This window comes from Crocodylus siamensis, chromosome 15 (genome assembly GCF_052110815.1).
Source record: "Crocodylus siamensis isolate JL-2025a chromosome 15, ASM5211081v1, whole genome shotgun sequence".
Taxonomy (NCBI): domain Eukaryota; kingdom Metazoa; phylum Chordata; order Crocodylia; family Crocodylidae; genus Crocodylus; species Crocodylus siamensis.
In genome coordinates, this window is record NC_143409.1 from 54556257 (window position 1) to 54578310 (window position 22054).

General features: G+C 54.7%; 1 protein-coding gene across 2 annotated transcripts; it reads right to left on the reverse strand.

The window, feature by feature from the left end:
• Positions 1–9592: 9592 nt before the first annotated feature.
• On the reverse strand, positions 9593–19135 carry LOC149852934 (class II histocompatibility antigen, M beta 1 chain). Of its 2 annotated transcripts, XM_090028792.1 has the most exons (7): positions 18964–19135; positions 18485–18690; positions 12922–13203; positions 12019–12303; positions 11478–11591; positions 11264–11299; positions 9593–10126 (listed from the first exon to the last, which is right to left on the reverse strand). In XM_090028792.1, exons 3-7 carry the CDS (start codon positions 13193–13195, stop codon positions 10116–10118), a joined length of 720 nt encoding a protein of 239 aa, XP_089884918.1. In that variant the 5' UTR covers positions 13196–13203; positions 18485–18690; positions 18964–19135; the 3' UTR covers positions 9593–10115. The 2 variants fall into 2 exon arrangements, with proteins under 2 accessions (XP_089884918.1, XP_089884917.1); XM_090028791.1 differs by lacking the exon at positions 18485–18690.
• Positions 19136–22054: the final 2919 nt, after the last annotated feature.

Here is a 22054-nt window from a genome sequence, read left to right on the forward strand (position 1 = left end):
GCCGCCATTGGTCATTGTGGCACCGCCCGCCCAATAGCAGCACGTCACCGGGGTGCGGGCAAGAAAGCGAAAGCGAAAGCGCGCAGGCAGGCCCCGGGTGGAGTGGGGCGGGACCGGGCCGGCTCAGCGACTGCTCCCAGCCGCGGTGCAGGCTCCCTCCCCCCGGCCTGCCCCGCCTGCCCCCCGGGGACTTTCCACGGGGGATCCCCGCCTGGGACCCGCGGCGCCGGCTGCTGCTTCCACCGCTGCGCTGGGTGGGGCGGGGGACAGGGTGGCCACAGGCAGGCCGGCAGGCCGCCCCCAGGGGCTGGGGTATGCTGAGTCCCTGCGCTTCTGCCTCGGCACCCGCCCTCCCCTTCCCCCCGCCTGGCGTCTGCCCAGGCTTGTAACGAGCCGAGGGCCGCTGCCTGCTTGCCCCGCCCCTTTCACAGGCAAGTCTCAGCTTTTAATTACTGGGCAGTCCTGGCCCATTACTGCAGGGCCTCACTCCTACCTGCCCGGCTCCTGCCTCTGTCCCCCTCTCTCTTTCAGCCCCGCCCCCACGAGAAACAGGGGTAGGGTCCCTGTTACGGACAGGTAATGCTTGGCTCACCAAACAGATTCTTTACCTTCCTTATAAGACTAAGCCAGGAGACGGTGTGAAATACAGCACATCAGTAATTCCCTGCTTGTCCACGTCGCTCACCGCTTTGTCACAGATGGACATCGGGCTGGTTGAGCATGGCTTGCTCTTGACAAACCCAGGTTGGCTGCTCCTGGCCACCCCTTGCTCTTCAAGGCGCTGAGAAGTGGATTCCTTGGGGTTGCGCTCCAGGGTCTTTCCCCTTGACCAGGAGGGTGGATGAGGACATAACCAGAGACCCAGGCCCCTTCATCCTTGGTGCCTGGAGGCCTGAATCCGCTTCGGATCTGCTCAGGATTACTCTGGTATCATGAGTGACCACATGGATGGGCAGAATGAAGAAGCAGTGGAAGAGGTGGATGAGTTTTGGGACCTTTTTGTTACATCTTGGTTTCAGGCTCTGAGACAGCAACTTTGGCTAATGGATATACCTCTATGGACCCAGGGATGTATATTTTTTTTTCATAGACATCAGGGCTGGAAGGGACCTCGGGAGATCATAGAGTCCAGCCCCCTGCCCAAAGGGCAGGAAGTCAGCTGGGGTCATAGGATCCCAGCAAGATAAGCATCCAATTTACTATTTCCTTCAATCTTATAACTCAGTTTAAGATTGAAGGAAAACCAAATCTATGTTTATTGGGAGATGGACTTGATGAGGAAAAGTACTAGAGCAAGCAAAATAAAGTTAGGTCATAATAAGGAGCATAAGGAAAGGCCAAATAACAAAGAGACCTTGAGGATAAACTTACTTTATACTATACTTACTTATCTCACAAGTATATAACAGAGTCTGTGTTCTGCAGCTGCAGAGAATTAGCTGCCCTTGCTGCTTCTCCCGTGGCCATTAAAAATAAAGCCCTTCTGTCACCCAAGCAGTGATCCTGTCATGGTTTCCACATCAGACTAATATGCTGTATCATGCACTTTGTATTAAAAAACACAACAATTATTTCATAGATTTCATAGACATTAGGGGCTGGAAGGGATCTTGCAAGGCAGGGGTGGGCAAAATGCGGCTCACGAGCCGGCTGCAGGACTCCAGGCTGTTCTGTCCGGCCTGCAGGACACCTGAAAAATTTAGAAAATTAATATTTATCTGCCCCAGCTGCCTGTCATGTGGCCCTTGATGGCTTGCCAAGACAGTAAGAGGCCCCCTGCCCATATGTAATTGCCCACCCCTGTTGCAAGACCATCGAGTCCAGCCCCACTGCCAGGGGCAGGAAGTCTGCTGGGGTCAAATGATCCCAGCAAGATAAACATCCAAACGCCTTTTGAATGAGTCCAGAGTAGGTGCTTGCACCACCTCTCGGGGGAGTCTGTTCCAGACCCTGGACACTCGGACTGTAAAGAAGATTTTCCTTTTGTCCAGTCTAAATTGGCCTTTCAGGAGTTTGTGGCTGTCAGACCTTGTTATCCCTTGGCATGCCCTGGTGAACAACTGTTCTCCCAGATCCTGGTGCACCCCGCTTATATATTTGTAGGCTGCCATCAAGTCACTCTTGAGCCTTCCCTTCTCCAGACTGAAGAGTCCCATGTTCCTCAGCTTCTCCTCGTAAGGCTTGCTCTCTTGGCCCAAAACTGGACGCAGTACTCCAGCTGCAGCCTTACTAAGCCCAAGTAAAGCAGGAGGATGAGGTCCTGGGTTTTGCTTGAGATGCATTGGTAGATGCACGCCAGAGTTTGGTTTGCTTTCTTGGCCACGGCATTATATTGGTGGCTTACGTTCATCTGGTGGTCAATCAAGACCCCCAAGTCTCTTTTGGGTGTGGTGGTAGCGAGCATAGCACTGCTGAGCCTATAAGTATGATGCTGGCTTTTTCTCCCAAGGTGGAGCACCCTGCACTTTTCTACGTTAAATGCCATCAGATTTTGGTCCACCCACCTTGGGAGCATGTCGCCATCAGCCTGTATCTTGAACCTATCCTCCAGTGCGACCACCTTCCCCTGTAGTTTAGTGTCATCCATGAACTTTGCCGGTCTGCATCTGACACCCAAATCCAGATCATTAATGAGGATGTTGAAGAGTACTGGCATGAGTACTGAGGGACTCTACTGCTCACCTTGTGCCACGCTGATTTGTTCCCATCAACTAGTACTCTTTGGATCCGACCCCAGAGCTAGTTCCCCAGCCATCAGACCCTGAGGCCGCAGTTCCCCAGCTTAACCATGAAGACATTATGGGAGACCAAGTCAAAGGCTTTCCTGAAATCCAGATGCATGACATCAACCTCGTCTCCCTTGTCTAAGCAATGTGTCACCTGGTCATAGAAGGAGACGAGGTTGGTCAGGCAAGACCTTCCAGTAACAAAGCCATGTTGGCTGGCATTCAGAAAGTTGCCTTCTGTTAACCTGTTACTCAGGGGCAACTTATAGGGGGTGCACACAGGTGCAGATGCATGTGCACCCCCTGAGCATGGCAACGCACCCCTTACAAAAAGGTGCCTCAGACACTGTCAGTAGCACCTGCGGGCGGTTACACTTGACACGCTGCCACCAGCGGTGTCTGCGGGTGGTCTGTGATCCCCAGTGGCCACTGCTGACACTGCTGGCGGCATCGGTGTGTGGTCGCCGACCCCTGGTCGGTGCTCAGCACCCCTGCCCCCTCCCACCGCCAAAAGCACTGGTGGCGTCTGTGAGAGCCCCCCTGCTTACCGACACCACACTGCCACAGCTGCCGCCACTCTCTCGCTGCCACCATGCCCCCCACCCATCAGGGGCATGCCTCATTCATGCTGTTACTGATGTATGCCTTGAGGATTTTCTCCAAGATCTTTCCACGGATGGACATCACAGTGACTCGCCTGTAATTCCCTGGATCTTCCTACCTGCTTTCCTTTCTTAAAGACTGGAAACATGTTGGCTCTTTTCCAGTCTTCTGGTACCTTCCCCAAACACCATGAATTCTCAAACACCTTTGCCATAGATTGTGCTATGATGTCCGCCAGCTACTTCAAGACTCTTGTCCAGGCCTATGGACTTGTGGATGACGAACCTCTCGAGGTGTTCCCTCACTTGATCTACATCAACTGTGGGACTATCTCCTGCTTCCTAGATGTTTTGCGTCCTGTCTGACAGTGTGACCCAATTGGGCAGGTGGAAAAATGATGCAAAGTAATCATTTAGAGATTGGCCTTTTCTTGGGCATCAAATGTCAGCTCCCCCATTTGATCTCACAGAGGTCCAACGTTGCCTTTGTTCTTTCTCTGACTTCCCACATATCTGAAGGACTTTTTGTTGTCCTTGATTCCCGTGGCTAGCCTGAGCTCGGTTTCTCCCTTGGCTTTTCTGCACCGCTCTCTACAAGTGTGGGCTATGCTGAGTAGTCCGCCTTGGTGCTGATTCCCATTTTCCATCTGGCGTAGGCTTCTCTTTTAAGTTTCAGGAGGTCCAAAAGTTCCCTGGTTAGCCAAAGGGGCTTCCCTGCTGGCTGACTGCATTTCCTGCGGGACGGGGTGCACTTTCCTTGCTTTCCGAGGATTGCATTCTTAAGGAATAACTTCCTCATGGACTCCCCTTTCCCAGGGGCTATGGTCTCTTAGTGCCTGATGCAGTAGTCTCTTGAGTTTGTGACAGTCTGGCTGCCCAAAGTTGAGGATTTCTATGTTACTGAGGGATTTGCCCATCCTGTGTTGGATAAAGAAGCGATCAGTTTATGGTCGCTGTCACCAAGCTTCTCCTTGATCCTCAGATCGCTCACCAGTTCATCCCCTTTGGCCAGATCCAGATCCAGATCCAGCAGTGCCTCCCTAGTCAGCCCATAGACCTCTCGCATTAGGTAGAAGTCATGAATGTAAGTGAGAAAGCTACACGACTGGTCAGATTTGGCTATGTGCTCTTCCCAGAGGGTGTCAGGGAGGTTGTGTCTTTAGACCTGTAGCCATTGGAAGTAAATGCACATCTCTTGCAGGTTCATAAAACAAAAATCTTGCCTAGGAGAGCATCTTGGTAGTGCCTCCAATGCTTCACTTAAAAATCATTTCTTGCTTCCATCTTCCTGGGAGTCCATGCCCTCTTCCTTTTCTAGCACCACTTCTGGCAGTCCTTCCTCCACAGTGCTAGAGGTTTCCTCCAGCATCAAATAGATGAAGGCCTCGAGACGGGGGATGCTTCATAGCCCCACCACCTCCTCCTGTAGCTCTCTTACCTGCTCCACGAGGGACACCACCAGAAGGCACCACTCACATTGCAGGTGTTCTCCCATCCTTGGAGGTTTTTAAGACCCGGCTAGACAAAGCCTTAGCTGGGATGATCTAGTTGGGGCTGGTCCTGCTTTGAGCAGGGGGTTGGACTAGATGTGACCTCCTGAGGTCCCTTCCAACCCTCATTGTCTATGATTTAATGATTGCCAATTGCCCGTCATGAATGAAGGAGTGTTTCAGGGAGTGTTTACATGGTCCGCCCCCCTCCCACCCCACTTTTGAGGGTCGGCCATGCAAATAGTCCCTCCACCGCTGGCACCACCTCTCCCTCCACCTTCCAGTGTGGTGGCTGCCTCCCCCTGGTACCCACTGCACCTGCCTCCCTGCCTGAAGCGGCAGCGATGGCAACGACTCCCTGTCCTCCTGCCGCCTCCGCTTCCCTGCCCGGGTGGTGGTGATGACAGCTCCCTCCGTGCTGCCCACTTCTGCCTCCACCTCCCTGCCTGAGGTGGCAGCAGCTCCCTCCCGCTGCCCATCTCCATCTCTCATTCCCTGCTAGAGGTGGAGGGGACAGCTCTCTCCCCCTGCCCGCCTTCATCTCTGCCTCCCTGCCTAAGGTGAGGGCACCGACTGCTCCCCACCACCACCCACCTTTGTCTCCGCCTCCCTGCCTGAGGAGGCGGAGCCCATGCAGCCAATCGCTGCCGGCCCTCTCAGAGGTGCGTGTGCAGTTGCCCAAGCGCGTTACAGACAGACAGATGTACAGCCAAATGGACTAAGCCTTTTATTATATTAGAACGAGTCTATGAATATGGGTGACACCCTGCAGTGGGGCCTGTGGCCCCGGTGCTTGCTCTGGGGGCTGGGTGGTGGCCCCTGGCAGCAGCAATGGGCTGCAGGGAGTCAGGACCTAAGGGAGCAGCAGGTGGGTGGGGCAGGGAGCACTGGGATGGAGCCCAGCGACTGGGAAGGGGAAAAAATGGTCAAAAGATACTGTGTCATTAGTCCTGTAGCCATTATGTGCTTCTCTCATACAGAGGAATAAAACAAAATCTCACTTTCTGGAGCATCCAATACTCTACTGCCAGTCATGTCTAAACCTGAGTTCATGTGACCATGGTGGAGTGAAAAAGTTTGTAGCTAGAGCTACAGTGTCAGCAGGGCTGAGAGACAGGAGAAACATATTCCCAGCAAGGGCTGACAGAGGGCAACATTGCAGAAGAGTAGTTTGAATAGTGGAACATCAAGAACATAATAGATGGCATGAAAGAGCAGAGAAGGTGGTTAAAACCTGCGGAGGGAAGAAATTAGCAGGAATCAGATACCTTATCATGAGCTGTGAAGTCAATTGCCTCCCTCAGAGCTGCCCAGATAGAAATGCTGCTGCCTCTCCAGGGCAGTTGGCTCATGGAGAAATACCACAAGCTCCCCAGTTCCCCCTTCTCCCTGTATATCCCAGACCCCACTCCTCTGCAGAGAGCGGGCTGCAACCCTGGAGCCCTGGCTCCCAACCCCCTATCCCACCTGCATAGGGCTTTTTTCTTCTCCCCCACCCCATCACCTCACTGCTCCCATCCAGCGCCAGCTGCTTTCTCGGGAACAGGGGAGCAGACAAAGAACAGGGATAGAAACAGCCCAATTTTTTTCAGCTCCGCATCCATAGCTGCTGGGATCAGCCAGCAAGTGGAGTCTATCTCCCACCCCAGCCTAGGGGAGTTCTTTCAGTGCATCATATATTCATAGATTAATAGATTCATAGATTGTAAGACCAGAAGGGACCTTGAAAGATCATCGGGTCCAGCCCCCTGCACCAGGCAGGAAAGGTAATGGGTCAAGTGACCCCAGTGAGGTGCCCATCCAGTCTCCTTTTGAAGATTTCCAGGGTAGGTGATTGCACCTCTGGAGGGAACTTATTCCACAGTCTGGACACCCGGACTGTGAAGAAGTTTTTCCTAATGTTGAGTCTGAATTGTGCTTCCAGGAGTTTGTGGCCATTACTCCTGGTTTTCCCCTCGGGTGCCCTGGTGAACAGTTGATCACCGAGCTCTTGATGTACTCCCCGGATGTAGAGGTAAGCTGCTACCAAGTCCTCTCTCAGCCCTCTCTTTTTTTTAGGCTGAAGAGGCAGAAGTCCCTCAGCCTTTCCTCATAAGGCTGGCTGTGTAAGACCCAAAAGGCCCTTCTCTGGATCCTCTCAAGCTTGTGTGGATCCTTGTTAAAGTGTGGTGCTCAGAACTGGAGGCAGTGCTCTGGCTGGCCTGTGCTGCGGTATGCATGGGTTGTGGGGGCTGTGGCGGGCGGTGATGCTGAACCATAGGTGGATCTAGGATTCTGCGCAGGGGGGTGCAGATGGTGCAGTGCCTCACCCCGTATAACGCAACACCCAGTTTTCTCCAGTGAAAAAGAAACTAGACGATTTGCTAAGAAGTGGCCTAGAGCTGCAGTATTCAATTTCAGGCTGAAGCCAAAGAAAATAAATCTTTATTGGCAGGTGAGTTAATTTACCTTATCAGGTATTCTATATAAAAGTACAACCAATGCGGCAAACACTCCAAAGCCATTGTGTCCTTTGTCCTGGAATCATTAGAGTATGAGGCACATCTCTTTTTCACATTTATAAAATAAAATGTTGCTTTCTTGAGCATCTGGACAGTGCCCCAATGCTTCATTGTGAGTGATTCCCCCTCCCCCAGCTGAGAGCTCAAGCTCAGCTGAGTCAATGCATCACACAACCATAGACTCATAGAGAATGGGGGTTGGAAGGGACTTCACATCTAGACCAACCCCCTGCTCAAAGCAGGACCGTCCCCAACCTGAACATCCCAGCCATCGCTTTGTCTACCTGAGTCTTAAAAAATTCTAAGGATGGAGATTCCTCAACCTCTTTGGGTAACCTGTTCCAGTGCTTTAGTAACCTCCTAGTGAGAAAGCTTTTCCTACAATCCAACTTCAACTCCCCTTGTGCAACTTGAGAGCATCTCTCCTTGTTCTGTCATCTGCCACCTCTAAGAATAGTCCAGCTCCATCTTCTAAGCATCCTGCAGGGAGTTGAAGCCTGCTCTTCAATCCCCCCCAGTCTCCTCTTCTCCAGACCATTGGTGACACATAGGCGGTGCATGTGGGTTCACGTGCACCCCCAAGCATGGCAGTGCACCTCCTATGAAAAAGCACATCCCTCAATCTGCTGGCAACACTCCTCCCAATACAGTGCAGTATGTCATTAGCCTTTTTGCAAACAGGGGCACACTGCTGGCTCATATCCATCTTATTATTGTCCACTGTAACCCCCAGGGCCTTTTCTGCAGAGATTCTGCCCAGCCAGTCGGCCCCCAGCTTGTACTGGTGAATGGGATCCTTCTGTCCCAAATGCAGGACTTTGCACTTGTCCTTATTGAGCCTATTGAACTTGTCCTTATTGAACTCCCACCCTTGCATTCATGGATTCAGTCAGGGTTGAAAAGCAGGCTGCAGGGCTGGAAAGGTGAATGATGTGTCTTGGAGCAGATGGCAGCAGGGCAGAAGGAAGGCGCGCTGGAGGAGCGGGACAGAAGCCACTGGGGGTGTCCCTGCAAAGGGCTGTAGGGGCCGGTGACATTGAGGGGACACAAGCTCAGGCAGCTATGGGGTCAGATGGGCCTGTGGGTTGGGGACGTTAGGGCTCAGGCCTTTCAAACAGCCCAGTAACCCTCAGGCAGGAACTGACCGCATCCAGCTGGGCCTGAGTGCCCTGTGGGCTCAGGGTAGGAGCCCAGGGCTCTGGTTGTTCCCTGCTCCTGTCTCTAGCTCTTGCTGCAGGGCCCATGCTCCACCTGCTCTCAGGCTCTGGCTTCTCACTTCTTGACCTTGACTCCTCTCCATGCTTGCCTTCCTGGACCTTGTCCTTAGGGCAAGCAGGATGCCCGTGCCCTGGTCTCTAGCAGGCACCACAGGGGCGCAGGGCTGGATGGGGCTGTACGCTCCACCACAGCCCTGGGCTTTGCGGAGGAGGTGGGATGGACTCAGCCTCTGGGGCCTGGGAGCTGGGACCATCACAGCCAGCTCCAGACTGGAGCATTTCTAGCTGTTCACCTCATTTAATGCAGCTAAATCTGCAGCCCTGGTTCTCCCAGGCTGGGAAAGCTGGGACAAGTCCAAGCGTCGCTAGTTCATGGCTGTGTGGAGGTGTCTGTCCTCCCTCCTCGGGACCTGCAGCTTGGGAGTCGGGGCACCTGAGTCCTGCTCCCCCCGGCTGGGGACAGGGTTTATGGGGCTTGGAGCTGGGGCCAGGGCACGTGGGCTCTCTCTGCCGCGCAGGAAGAGGAGCAGAGTGCGGTGGGCAGGAGGCAGGGCGCCTGGGTCCCGGCGCTTGTGGCTGCTGGATCTTCTCTCTGTGGCCGGCAGAGGTCCCAGCGCTGCCACCAATCGCCCCGGCAGAGCTGTTCTCACCGCCTGCCTGCAGGAGCGAGCTCCCAAACTGCCAGCCCCGTCTGTACGCCTGTCCCTCCTCATCCTGAACCCCACTAGGCCGGAGTTTCACTTCCCCCCCACACCTTCCCAATAACGTCGGTGACTCAGGGCTTGGAAATCCCCACCCTGGTGCTGCTTCTGGACCTGGCGTACCCACAGCTGCTGGGCTCAAGCTGGGAGCCCGGGCGCGTGGGTTTTCTCCAGGCCGGGGAGAGGAGGGGATGCGGGGGGCACAGAGCCAGGATGCCTGGGTCCCTGCCAAGCTCTGGGGGGTAGTGGGGCCTGGTGGGCGAGAGCACGGGGTCTTGAAATGCCAAGGCTGGAAGTGCGGAGCCCAGTTTCCACCTCCCCCAGTGCGTAGCCCACAGACAGACAGACATGGAGCCTGGGGAATACGCCACCTTTTATTGACGGGCAGTTGGGAGGGGAGGAGATCTTGCTGTCCCCCCTGCCACACGTGCAGCACCCTGGGCCCAGATGTGCAGTACCCAGGACCCAAACCCCCCACTGCCCACTTCTGGGGGGTGCTCTAGGGTCCTTTTTGTTCTAATGGACTTCTGTCAGCCGGGGGGTATGCAGCAGAGGGGTGGGGGGTTGTGGGGCACTATTTGAGTCCCTATATTGCTATATGGGACTGCTGGTCTGTATTGGCAGGTCAGGTCTGAGTCAGGGATGGGGCGTGGCTGACAGGGTACATGTCCAGCCTCCTCCATTGGCTGGGGCGATATACAGACCGGTGGCTGCACGAAGCATGCCTGCCCATATGGGCTGGGGGCATCTGCTGGGGTGGATGTCTTGTAGCACCGCTGTCCTGGGCTCAGGTCACGTAGTAGTGCCAGGATCAGGCACCAAGCACAGCGACAGCACCGGGGAGTCCATGGGAGCCCCTGGGGCCTGGCGACCCGGTGTTAGATGTTGCCTAGAGGGGAAACAAGAGTGAGAAGGGGATGAGCGACCTGGAGGAAGGAGTCAGTGATGGGGGATGGATGGATAGATCATGGAAAGAATCATAGACATGAAGGGCTGGAAGGGACCTCAAAAGAGCATGGAGTCCAACCCCCCTGGTCTGGGCAGGAATACTGCTGAGATCAAAGGATCCCAGCAAGGCGTCTGTCCAGTCTCCTCTTGAAGGCTTCCAAGGTTAGGGACTGCATCACCTCCTTGGGAAGTCTAGTCCAGATCCTGGTCACCCTTACTGTAAAGTTTTTTCTTATATCCAACCTGAAACCGTCTTTTAACAGCTTATGGCCATTGCTCTTTGTCCTCCCCTTGGGCGCACTAGTGAACAGTTTTTATTGCCCAGCTCCTGACATTCACCCACTATGTACTTATAGATGGCCACCAAGTCCCCCCTCAGTTGCCTCTTCCCAAGGCTGAACAGTCCCAGAGCCCTTAATCTTTCTTCATAAGGTTTGTCCTCCAGGCCTTTAACTATTTTTGTGGCCCTTCTCAAGATTGTTTCAAGAGTCTTCGCATATTTTTGGAAGCGCGGCACCCAGACCTGGGCACAGGATGGATGAATGGATGGATGGACGGAGGGCTGGGGTTGATGTATGGATGAAGGAATGAGTGGGTGGGTAGATGGACAGAGGGATGGTGGGCTGGACAGGTATGTGCATAGGGAAGAAGGGATGAATGGATGGACGGAGAGATGCATATGGGGGAGAGAGGCAGAAGGAGGGATTAATGGCTGGATGAAAGGCTGTGCACGTGGGGAAGAACTGATGGATGGAAGGATGAGTGCATGGGGAAGGATGTGGGGGTGTCTGTACAGGGAGAGAGGGCTGGATGGGTGGATGTGTACTTGGAAGGGGAAGGAGGGTTGGATGGATGGATGGACAGACAGGAGGAGGAAGGAATGGAGGGGTGAGTGCATGGGGATGGATGGAAGCAGGGATGGCAGGAAGAAAGGATAAGTGCATGGGGATGGACAGAAGGAGGGGTGAGTGGATAGGAAGGATGGAGAAATGGAAGGAGGATGAGCTATGGAGGGGGGAAAGAGGGGAAGGGGGACACAGACAGCCAGACGGATGGATGGTTGGACAGTTGCACTCACCTCGGGGGTAGTTGTCTCCGGCCAGAGGAGTGTAGCCTGCAGGAGGGGAGGCAGGAGGTTAGGCAGGGTTCAGCCCTCACAGGCCCCCCGCTTCCCTCACCCTGGACCCCCCAATACTGTTCCCATCTTCCCCGGGGGGGCACAGACTCTAGTCAAGCTTCCCCCAGCCCCAGGGACTACCACCCCCGCCCCAGATACGGGCCCCGGTGCTCACCATGGCGGGCAGGGGCCCTCCACCAGCACAAGGCGCCGGCTACGAAGACCAGGAGCCCCAGGAGCAGCACCGCGGCCGCCGAGCCCCACAGCACCTGCTCCGATGGCCCAGGGCCTGTCGGGAAGGGGGGCAATCAGGGGAGCTTGCTGCAAGCCCTGCTCCTCCCCCCTGCCCGCAGGCATCTCAGAGCCCCTCCCCATTTGTTTCTGGGCCCCCTTCCCCCCTCTACCACCCTCTTCCACCTTGTGCCTCTGGGCCCACCTCTGCCCCCTTCCTCCATGCATTGAAGCCCCTTTCCCCATGCCTCCAGGTCCCCCTCCCTCTCTATCCCCCTTATTCCCCATGCCTCCAGGTCCCCTTCTTCTTCCCCTTCCCCCCATGCACCTAGACCCCCTCTTCTACCCCCTTCCCTCTCCACGCTCCCAGGTGCCTTCCGCCCCTCTAGGTCTAGGTCTCCCCACTTCCCCCCTGTCTGTCTGGGTCCTGCCCCCCCCGTACCCTTGCCCCTGCCTGCCCCAGCCCCCCCCAGCATGGGGCTTACTCCACTGGCGCAGCAGGGGCTCAGACAGGCTAGCGTGCTTCACTTCGCAGGTGTAGGTGTCTCCAGGCTTCAGGTACACGGGCAGGATCAGGGTGGTCTGGTAGGTCCAGTCGCCACGGGGCACGGTGGCCGTGGGACCCGTCTCGCTGGTGTCCACCGGGCGCCCGTTGCGCAGCCACGACACCTGCACGCTCGCCGGGTAGAAGTCCCAGACGAAGCAGGCCAGCCGCGTGGGTGCCAGCCGGCTCTGCTTGGGCAGCGCTGCCACGCGCACCTGGGGCGGGCCTGCAGTGGGGGGCACGGCGGCATGGGTGAGGGTGGCAGCTGCTCCTCAGCATCCCCTGGGCCCACCCACTGGCTCCTCTACCCTGGTGTCTGCTCTCCTCCTCCTCCTTATCCATCCACAGGCCCCTCCACCCCAGCGCCTGCTCTCTTCATCCCCCAGACCCACCCACATGCCCCTCTACCCTGGTGCCTCATCCCCCTCGGCTCCACCCATGTGTCCCTATAGCCCATGTCTGGTCTCCTTGTCTTTCAGATCCACCCGCAGGTCCCTGTACCTTGGCACCCGGACTTCTCATCCCCCTGGACTCCACCCATGCGCCCCTCTCCCCTGTCTTCTGGGCTCTTTCTCCTTCCAGACCTACCCATGGGCCCCTTTACCCCTTCAACTGCTGTTCTCTTCCCCCTGCTCCACTCATGGTCCCCTCCACCCGAGCATCAGGTCTCCTCATCCCCCAGACCCACCCAGGAGCTCCTCTGTCCCAACGTCTGGTCTTCTCACCCCCCCCAGACCCATCCATGGGCCCTTCCACCCTGATGTCCTGTCTCCTTGTCCTCACATGGACCCCTCTACCCCAGCGTCCCGCCTCCTTGTTCCTGCCGCCCCGTGGTCCCACGCACGTCTCCGGAGCGCTGTCTGGTTCCACAGCCCGCGGATCTGGTCCTGGCAGCCCTGTTGCTTGCTGGCGGCCAGGTGGATCAAGCTGCTGTCATTATTGAGGGCGCTGGCAATGCTGTTGGACTGCGGTTGCAGCAGCCCATTGTCACAACCATAGAAGAGGTGGCTGCCGGAGTCATAGCACACCAGTGGGTTCTTGTTGAAGGTCAGGTAGACGTCCGCCGCCAGCACTGACCCATTGGCAGCCACTGGGCATTGGGTCACTAGATGCATCATGAAGCCACCTGCAGGGGTGGCATGGGGCACATGTGAGTGGGGCTGTGCCAGGTGTATGCCCCGGTCCGCACACAGACATAGTCTGCCTTAGGGTTGTTGCTGGGGTTGAGCCCCATTTACACACAGACACACTCCCTCAGGATTATAACTGGGGTTACGCTGCCCCACACACAGATGTGGGTCCTCTGGGGTTATACCTGGCATTACTTCATATCAACACACAGACATGGTCCTTCTGGGGTTATAGTTGAGTTAAAACACCTCCATACATAGACATGAGCCCTGGAGGGTTATACAGAGAGTTATACTCCCTCAACACGCAGATGCAGTGCCCGTTCAGACACAGCTCCTCCAGGGTTATAGCTGGGGTTATCCCCTCCCAACATATACATGGACACAGCCCACCCTGGGGTTATTGCTAGGGTGAAGCTCTATCCACACACAGACACAAGCTCCTTGGGGTTATAGGTGGGGTTACCCACCATGCACACATAAATGTGGTGCCTCCTGGGCTTGTCACTGGGATTAAACCCCTCCACACAGAGGCATGGGTCATGGAGAGTTATACAGGGAGTTATAGTCCCTCCACACAGAGATGCAGTCCCCCTGGGGATATAGCTGGGGTTAAAACCCATCCACAGCACATCACTCCCCTGGGGTTATAGCTGAAGTTAGAGATGCCCTCAAGCCAAGGACACAGCCTACCCCGAGGTTATAGCTGAGGGTTTCCCTCCCATCTACACACAGACAGTGTCCCCCTAAGGTTATATCTGGGATTTACCCCACCCACACACAGATATAGCCCTGCAGGGTTATACAGGGAGCTACCCCATTCCACAAATGGACACAGCTCCCTGGGGTTATGGATGGGTGTGACAGGGTGCCGTCTTTGGCTGCATTTCTCTTTTTCTTTTTTTTCTTTAAATAGGCCAGTGAGTGTGCCCCCATCAAGTCTTGCTGAATTTTCCTTCTCTGGGGATCAGCTTCCCCTGCACCCCCCTTTTACTTGCCTGCCATGACTTGGTGTTACCTGATTCTAAAAAAAAGAGGGAGGCTGACCCACCAGTTTCCAGGCAGGCTCCAGGCTCACCACCCATAGGATAATGAGCTGGTGCCTTAAGGGCCAAAATGCATACTCCTACCTCCCCTTGACATGCCCTGTGCCTCGCAGATGATTTATACATTTCTCTTTAGGGTGGGGTCTCAGTTGCTGTGGGCTTATCCTCTCTCTCTCTAGCTAGGCCTGTCAGTCAAAACCCACTTACATTCTCAATTCCTGGGTGATGCTCTACCTCAAAACAATACAGTTGAAGACTTAAGAGCCCATTTCATCAGCCTCGCATTATCCATCTTCATGCTCTGCAGCCAGTGTAGAGCCGCGTGATCTGTGATCAGCGTGAACTTTTGCCTTAACAGATAATATCAGAGTGTTTCAACAGCCCACTTAATTGCCAAACGCTCGTTTTCTATCATAGAGTAATTCCTTTCCAGTGAGTGTAATTTCCTACTTCCGTACGCTATAGCATGCTCTTCTTCTCCCTCTTTCTGGACAACACTGCTCCAATAGCCATATTTGACTTGTCTGTCTGCACCAGGAAGGGTTTATTAAAATCCGGTGTATATAGTAGGGCCTGCATAGTGTATTCTTCACCACTGGAAATGCCTTTTCCATCTCTGGTGTCCACCTCACCTTGGTTGGGGCCCTAGCCTTTATCATCTCCATCAAAGGAACTACTAAATCTGCAAAATGAAGTATAAACTTTCTGTAATAACTAGCTAGTCCCAGAAATGCCCTCACCCGTTTCTTTGTATGAGGAGCTTGGTACTTCTGTTATGCCTTTACTTTGAAATTGGAATAGACCCCAAAGGGTGGCAAATGCTGTCTTTTCTTGATCTTCAGGTGCTACTGGGACCTGCCAATAACCTTTTGTTAGGCCCAAAGTGGAAATATAGCAGGCTTGCTTGATGTTTTCCACTAGTTCATCTACTCTCGGCATTGGATGGGCATCGAACTTAGCCACCACGTTTACCTTCCGGAAATTGGATTTTCCTGTCTGGCTTGGGCACTGCTAAGATGGGGCTCCCCCAGTCACTGTGGGACTTGCATATTATGCCTTTCTCCAGTATCATTTCAATCTCTTTTTTTATCTGTCTCTGCATCTGCTGTGGAATCTGTCTCCCGCTCTTGCGGCTCACCTGGCCCGGAAGGGTTTTTATTCGATATATCACACCCTGAGCTTCCCCAGAAGTTTCCTGGTACACATCTCCATATTCCCTGACTAGCTCAGAAGCCTGTCTTCTCTGCTCTTCAGATAGTCGCAGGGCCACTTCTACGTCACCTGGTCCCTTTCCTTCTGCCAAAAAGGGCCCCAATTCTAATTCCTCAGGATGAAGGGCCAGATACATACACTCTTGCTCTTTCTACCTCTTCAACATGTTGACATGATACACTTGCTTCTTTTCTTGTTTGTGTGTCTAGTACAGCTCATAGTCTACGGGCCCCACATGGCGTGTAATTTCATAGGGTCCTTGCCACCGGGCAAGTAACTTACTCTCACTGTTGGGCAATACAACCAACACGCGGTCCCCTGGGTCAAACTTCCTTTCCCATGCACCTCGGTTATAATGCATCACTTGTCATTTCTGAGATCTCCAAAAACCTCTCTCTGAGCTGCTTCAAGGTGTTCCTGCAGTTGTATTATGTATTGAATCAAGTTCTGGTCTTTACTATGCTGTTCCGCCGAACTCTCTTTAACCAAATCAAGGATTCCCCTTGGTTACCGGCTGGCCATACAATAGTTCAAAGAGTGAAAACCCAGTCAAGGCCTGGGGTGCCTCCCTTATGGCAAATAACAAAGGCAGTAACACTTTATCCCAGTTCGGAGATAACATCTGCTTCAACATCCTACTGAATCACTCCACGAGCCCATCCGTTTGTGGATGATATACAGCCATCTTTAGGTGTTTAATTCCCAAAGCTTTATTCACTCCTTCAAACACACGTGAAGTAAAATTCGTTTCCTGGTCTGTCAGCAGTTCGCTAGGGAGTCCCACTCGCGAGACTATTTTCAATAGCTCATTTGACACTTTTGGAGCAGACGCTGTCTGCATCAGCACAGTCTCTGGGTACCTCATTGCATAATCCAGTAAAATTAAAATAGTGTTGCTTTCTAGTGCTGCTTCTGGGCAGTGGCCCCTCAATGTCCACCGCCACACGCACAAAGGCAACCTCCGCCAAGGGCATTGGAATTAAGGAAGCCTTTGGAGGATGTCTTGGGTTTAGTTTTTGGCACACGGGACATGAAGCACAATACCTCACCACCTACTGTAGAAGTCCTGGCCAAAAACAGCTTGCCCGAATGCAGGCTTCTGTTTTGTCGCTGCCCAAATGTCTGGCCATAGGGAGCTCATGAGCCACCTTCAGCAGAGCCCTTCGATATCGCCAAGGTACCAGCAACTGTATGACCTCCTCTCCTGCTGGCTTTCCTTGCTCAATTCGGTAGAGGAGCTCATTTCTTACCTCGAACCTCAGGGTTGTCTTCATCAGTTCTGGTTGTAATACCTCACCATTACGTTGAGCTAGGTGTTCCTACAAAGCATACAGCAAGTCTGTCTGCTCCAACTGGAAATGTTCGTCGTCCCATAACTGTGCGACCTCCACCTCATGTTCAGCCTCTTCCTCTGGTGGAGGTTGTTCGGCTTCACCCGAGAACCCCTCAGCCATAGGGTCACCTTCCCATCCAGCCTTGCGCTCTCTTGCCTTGCATCTTTGTGTGCTTGCCTCCCGGGGCCTCCAGCGGCAACTTTCTCTCACCTCGGTCTCCTCTTTCAAGGCTTCCTCTTTCCATCTCACACTGGATATCTCTGTCAACAACTCTGGCCAGTCACTCCCAGTATTACCAGGTAGGGTAAGTGCTCAGTGTCCCCAACTAGCATCCAGCAGGTCCTATTGCCCACTTGCAGAATGGCCCACACTCTGTCCAATTCAATGGGTTCCCTGCACCAGCATTGCGTAGTTATGTGGTCTGCTATTTCCCTCTTTCTTTCCGGTAACACATTTCTCTGCACCATGGTCTGCGATGAGCCTGAGTCCAGCATAGCACGTACTCTTTGTCTCTCTATCATCACGTCCACCATCAATCCAGGCTGCTCATTTTCCAACTCAAAATCAATCCTGGCCTCATAGCCACACATCCCCACCTGGGTCGTTGCTCGTGGGTGTATGTTTCCCGCCATCTTGGTTAACAGTGCCTGTTGTCTTGCAGTTTGGTCTTGTAGGCCTTGCATTTATTTGGTATAGCCAGCCCAAGATTTGTTGCTGATGTTCAAGGTCTGGGACTAGCATCTGCCCCGGCTTCTCTGGCTTCTTTTTGGACCCAGGGGCTCTTTCTTTCATACAAACGAACCACCGTCTTATGAGACATACTGCCATATGAAGTTTCCTGGCCAATGCACCAGTGTGACAGGGTGCCATCTTTGGCTGCACTTTTCTTTTTCTTTTCTTTCTTTAAATAGGCCAGTGAGTGTGCCCCTGTCAAGTCTTGCTGAATTTTCCTTCTCCAGGGTTCAGCTTCCCCCCCCCCCACCCCCTTTTACTTTCCTGCCAAGACTTGATGTTATTTGGTTCTAAAAAAAAGGAGGGAGGCTGACCCACAGCTCCCAAACAGGCTCCAGGCTCACCACCCATAGGATAATGAGCTGCTGCCTTAAGGGCCAAAATGCACACTTCTACCTTGCCTTGACGTGCCCCATGCCACACAAATGTTTTATAAATTTCTCTTTAGGGTGGGGTCTCAGTCGCTGTGGGCTTACCTTCGCTCTCTCTAGCTAGGCCCATCAGTCAAAACCCACTGAGCTTGACTCTGAGGCTCTAGCTCTCTAACTCGCTCAGGCTCAAGGCCCTCCAGTCCATATACCAGGCCTGCTGGCCCTCCCGCACTGTGCCCCTGTGGCACCAGGCTGTTGGGGCCTCAGCCCCCTCTGGCTTCACCCCTCTTTCTGTAGTTAGGGCTTTTCGCCTAAGTCCACCCACCAGGACCTGGCTACAAGACTCCTGTCTCCCCTCCAAGTGACTCTGGGCTCGTGGCCCGTGGTGCCGCACCCCTAGTGTAGCAGGGCTCCTGGAGCCATTCTGTCACCGCGCTCCTCAGTGCTAGTGAGGCCGCCTCCTCCCCTACAGTCTCAGCTGCAAATCACCACTCTGTTTTTTTTAACATTAACCATAAATCATAGGCCCCTATGACCATATAATAAAAATTAAGAAATAAGAGTGGCAGAGTGGCTGCTTACATGTGATTGTGCTTCTGTCTCACAGCGTGGAGTATTGCTCTCAGGGAGGCTGCCGTGGCTGCTCCATAGTCATTGGGAGCCTCCCTCTCTGCTGCCTCCCTGCCCTTCTCCTCTTGAAGTTTATATGGCTCAAGCCGTCTCCTTCCTGTCACCTGACCAGCCGGCAGCGCTTGGTTCTTAACTCCTGCTCCACAGGCTGGCTGCACCTGCAAGGTTCAGCATTTAAAGGGGCCGGTCTGCTTCTTGGTAACCAGGCTACGGTTCCCTGTCACAGTGGGGTTATATGCTGCCCACACACAGACATGACTCTTGCAGGATTATACCAGGTGTTATTGTTATGCCTGTCTACCTGCAGCCCCAGCCGGCTGGGGATGTAACTGAGGTTAAAGCCTGCGGGGTCCCAAATGCCTCCCAGACCAAGCCCCCCAGGGAAGTGGGGTACAGGCCCCCCCCCCAGCTCTGCAGCCACAGCCTCTCACCTGCTCCGTGGCAGCTCAGCCCTGCCAGCAGCAGCCACAGCACCTGCATCCTCGTTTGTGGAGAGAGATCCCAGGCTCTTCAGGGTGCAATCCCACCCAAGATCCCCTCCTCTGCAGCAACTCCCTCAGCGGGATCCCTGCCCCTGCCCCTGAGTCTGTCTCTGTCTGTCTGTCCTGGTGTCTCCCAGTGCCTGCACCCCAGACTTTACTGCTCACCAACCCAACACCCAATAGCAGCAGGTGCAGCCCAGCGCATCATCAGTTACAGGGTAAAGCCGGCTAAGCCCGGGCCTCAACAGGGAAATGGACTCAGGGCAGGTGCCTGCCGGATGTTAGAACACAGCAGGAGGTCTTGGAGGTCTTCCTAGGACACCAGAGCTAGGCCCTCATGGGGCTTGGACTGCCTTGGGGGTGGGTATTTTCCCAGCAGCCCCCGGGGCAGCTAAGAAACCCCCCACCCCACTTGTGGCAGTCAGTTAAGGGATTTGACCGGGTCATGGGGGGAGTCAGTGGCAAAGTCATAGTGGGGACCTGGGGCTCCTGGAGGGCAAGGGAAGCTCTACCCTTTCCCTTCCCCATCCCCCCACTCCAGGTTTGACAAGCTCCTTTGCAATTATGCAGGTGGATCATTAAGCAATTTACATTCAGAATTCCCTCCCCCCCCATATCCTTGCAGTGTCTTCCTGGCCCTAATTGGGGCACAGGGTAGTGATGGAGGTGGGCTGGTAGGTCCCTGCGGAGGTCTCTCTGGCCTTGGCCCCATCTCTCCCACCCTCCCCCACTCTAGATATTACTTTACTTCCCTAAGCTGAAATCACAGTCCCTGCAGCTTCCCCATTCCTGGCCCCCGATGTCAGGGGGTAGAGGCAGAGATGAAACCAGCCTGCTGAAAGCAGCACCCACACTTCTCCTTGGGTGTGATGGGGAGCTGGTGTCATGGCAAGGAGGGGGCTGGGATAGTAGCCTGTCCCCTCCCAGGGCCACCTGGACCAGGGTTATTGTTCCCCCCTGGGTCATGCGTTGTTCAGGCCACAAAGAGAACAGCCACAAAGCCCAGAGGTCCCCCAAGGTGGGTGGCTGAGTCTGGGGGGGAAGGGGAACACCCAGGTGAAGAAGACCCACAGAGCTCCAGAAAATAGACTTTTATTGTTGCGGGGACAAGACAAGGCACAGAAGTCCTGGGGCTGGGGGTGAGCCCAGCCAGGTAGGAGGGGATGGGGGGGCTTCTCCCAGTCCCTGTTGAGGAGGTAGGGCCAGACACCATCTCCTCAGCAATCGCTGGGTTTCTGCAGCAGGCAGCAAATGAGACTAGTCTCAAGTCCCCACTGCTGGCCCAGAGGTCCTAGAGGTGGGGGAGTCAGGATGGGTGGAGGGGATCTGGGTCTTCTCACAGCAGGTTGGGTCAGTCTTTACCAGCTGCTTTGAGCTTCATCTAAGGGAAAAGAGGCAAAAGAGATTCAGAGGTGAGAATCTGCACCCCTGGCCAGCCCCCTCTCCCCTCCCAGAGCTCCAGAGAACCCAGGCGCCCGGGCTTCCCGAGCCCTTGGATCCAACCCACCGGACTCCAGTCCCTTCCCAGAGGTGGGAAAGAACTGGGGCATCCTGGTTCCCAGCACTCCCTGCTCTAACCCCCCAAAATTTCAGTCTCCTTCCAGAGCTGGGAGAGAACCCAGGTGTCCTTGGTCCCAGCCCTGCTTTACCCTCCACCCCAGACCCTCCATCTCCTCCCAGAGCTGGCGATGGAGGCCAGGCATCCTGGCTTCATCCCTGATTCCCCTCCCTACCATCTCTCTTATGGGGGAGGTAGAGCCCAGGTGCCAGGGGACACCTTGGTTAAGGATCTGGCTGGACAGGACAAGGAGGACAACCCCTGCAACTATGAACATGGGCCACCAGTGTGAGGATGTGGTCAATAAGGCTAACCGCACCTTGTCATGCATCCACAGATGCATCTCGAGCAGGTCCAAGGTGGTGATCCTCCCCCTTCATGCGGCACTGGTCAGGCCACAGCTGGAGTACTGCATCCAGTTCTGGGCGCTGCACTTCAGGAAGGATGTGGACAACATGGAGAGGGTCCAGAGGAGGCCACTCACATGGTCAGGGGGCAGCAGGGCAGACCCTACGAGGAGAGGCTACAGGACCTGAAACTGTTCAGCCTCCAGAAGAGGAGGCTAGGGGGGACCTGGTGGCCATCTATAAACTTACTGGGGGGACCAGCAGGGGACAGGAGAGTCTCTGTTTTCCCGAGCACCTCCCAGAGTAACAAGTGATAACGGCCACAAGGTGACTAAGAGCAGGTTCAGGCTGGACATCAGGAATCACTACTTCACTGTCAGGGCAGCTAGGATCTGGAACCAAGTGTCACAGGCTGGCGTTCTTAAAGAAGGCCGTGATCTCCCCCTGGCCCTTTACTGGGCCAAGTTGGCCCAATGGGCACCCTCTGTTCTTGTCTGCCACGTCTTTGATGGATTGATTAATAGGGAGTCTGCCTTTTAAGTCCTCTTGGACACGGTTTTGATTGGTTCTCTGGACCCCATGGGTTCCCGGACCCCTGGTGCATCCTGCTTCAAAATAGATGTCACAATGGGTGTTTCGGGGCACCCTAGCTTTATGGGCTATGCGTGGCTCCAACCACCCCTTTACCACCCCGCAAGCCTCGCATATGGTACCAACGTTGTACATCTGGGCCTTGTTGTAATGTGGCCCCCTTGTCCCCCCTGGGCTCTCCGCAGCCCTCCATAGTGCTGTGCCCTCTCGGGCGCCGCAGTCTGAACGCCCCAAATGCTGCGCCCTCTCTGGCACCGGGGTCCCCACGCTGCCGTGGGCCCCCTACATGGCCTCTTCCTTCCCCTAATAGCCTCACCCAAACCACCGGTCTTATACGAGAGCAAACAAAGCACAAGCCCCTGGGCTGTAACATAAATTCAAGCTGCCCGGCTATAACATCATTCAAGCCACACCGGGGTACTCCCTCCCTCAACAGTATCAGAAGCTGTACCTGCCGTCAGGCCTCTCCCCTTTGCTTGCTCCAGGAGAGCTCCTTCCCCCTTGGGTGCTGGCAGGGAACTCCCATCCTGGCCTCAGCCTGGGG

Coding starts and splice junctions, on each gene's coding strand:
- LOC149852934 (XM_090028791.1), bottom strand. CDS start 19,012: ATGCAGGTGCTGTGGCTGCTGCTGGCAGGGCTGAGCTGCCACGGAGCA. Junction 13,204..18,963: donor GCTGAGCTGCCACGGAGCAG/GTGAGAGGCTGT, acceptor CCACCCCTGCAG/GTGGCTTCATGATGCATCTA. Junction 12,304..12,921: donor CCAGACAGCGCTCCGGAGAC/GTGCGTGGGACC, acceptor CCCCCACTGCAG/GCCCGCCCCAGGTGCGCGTG.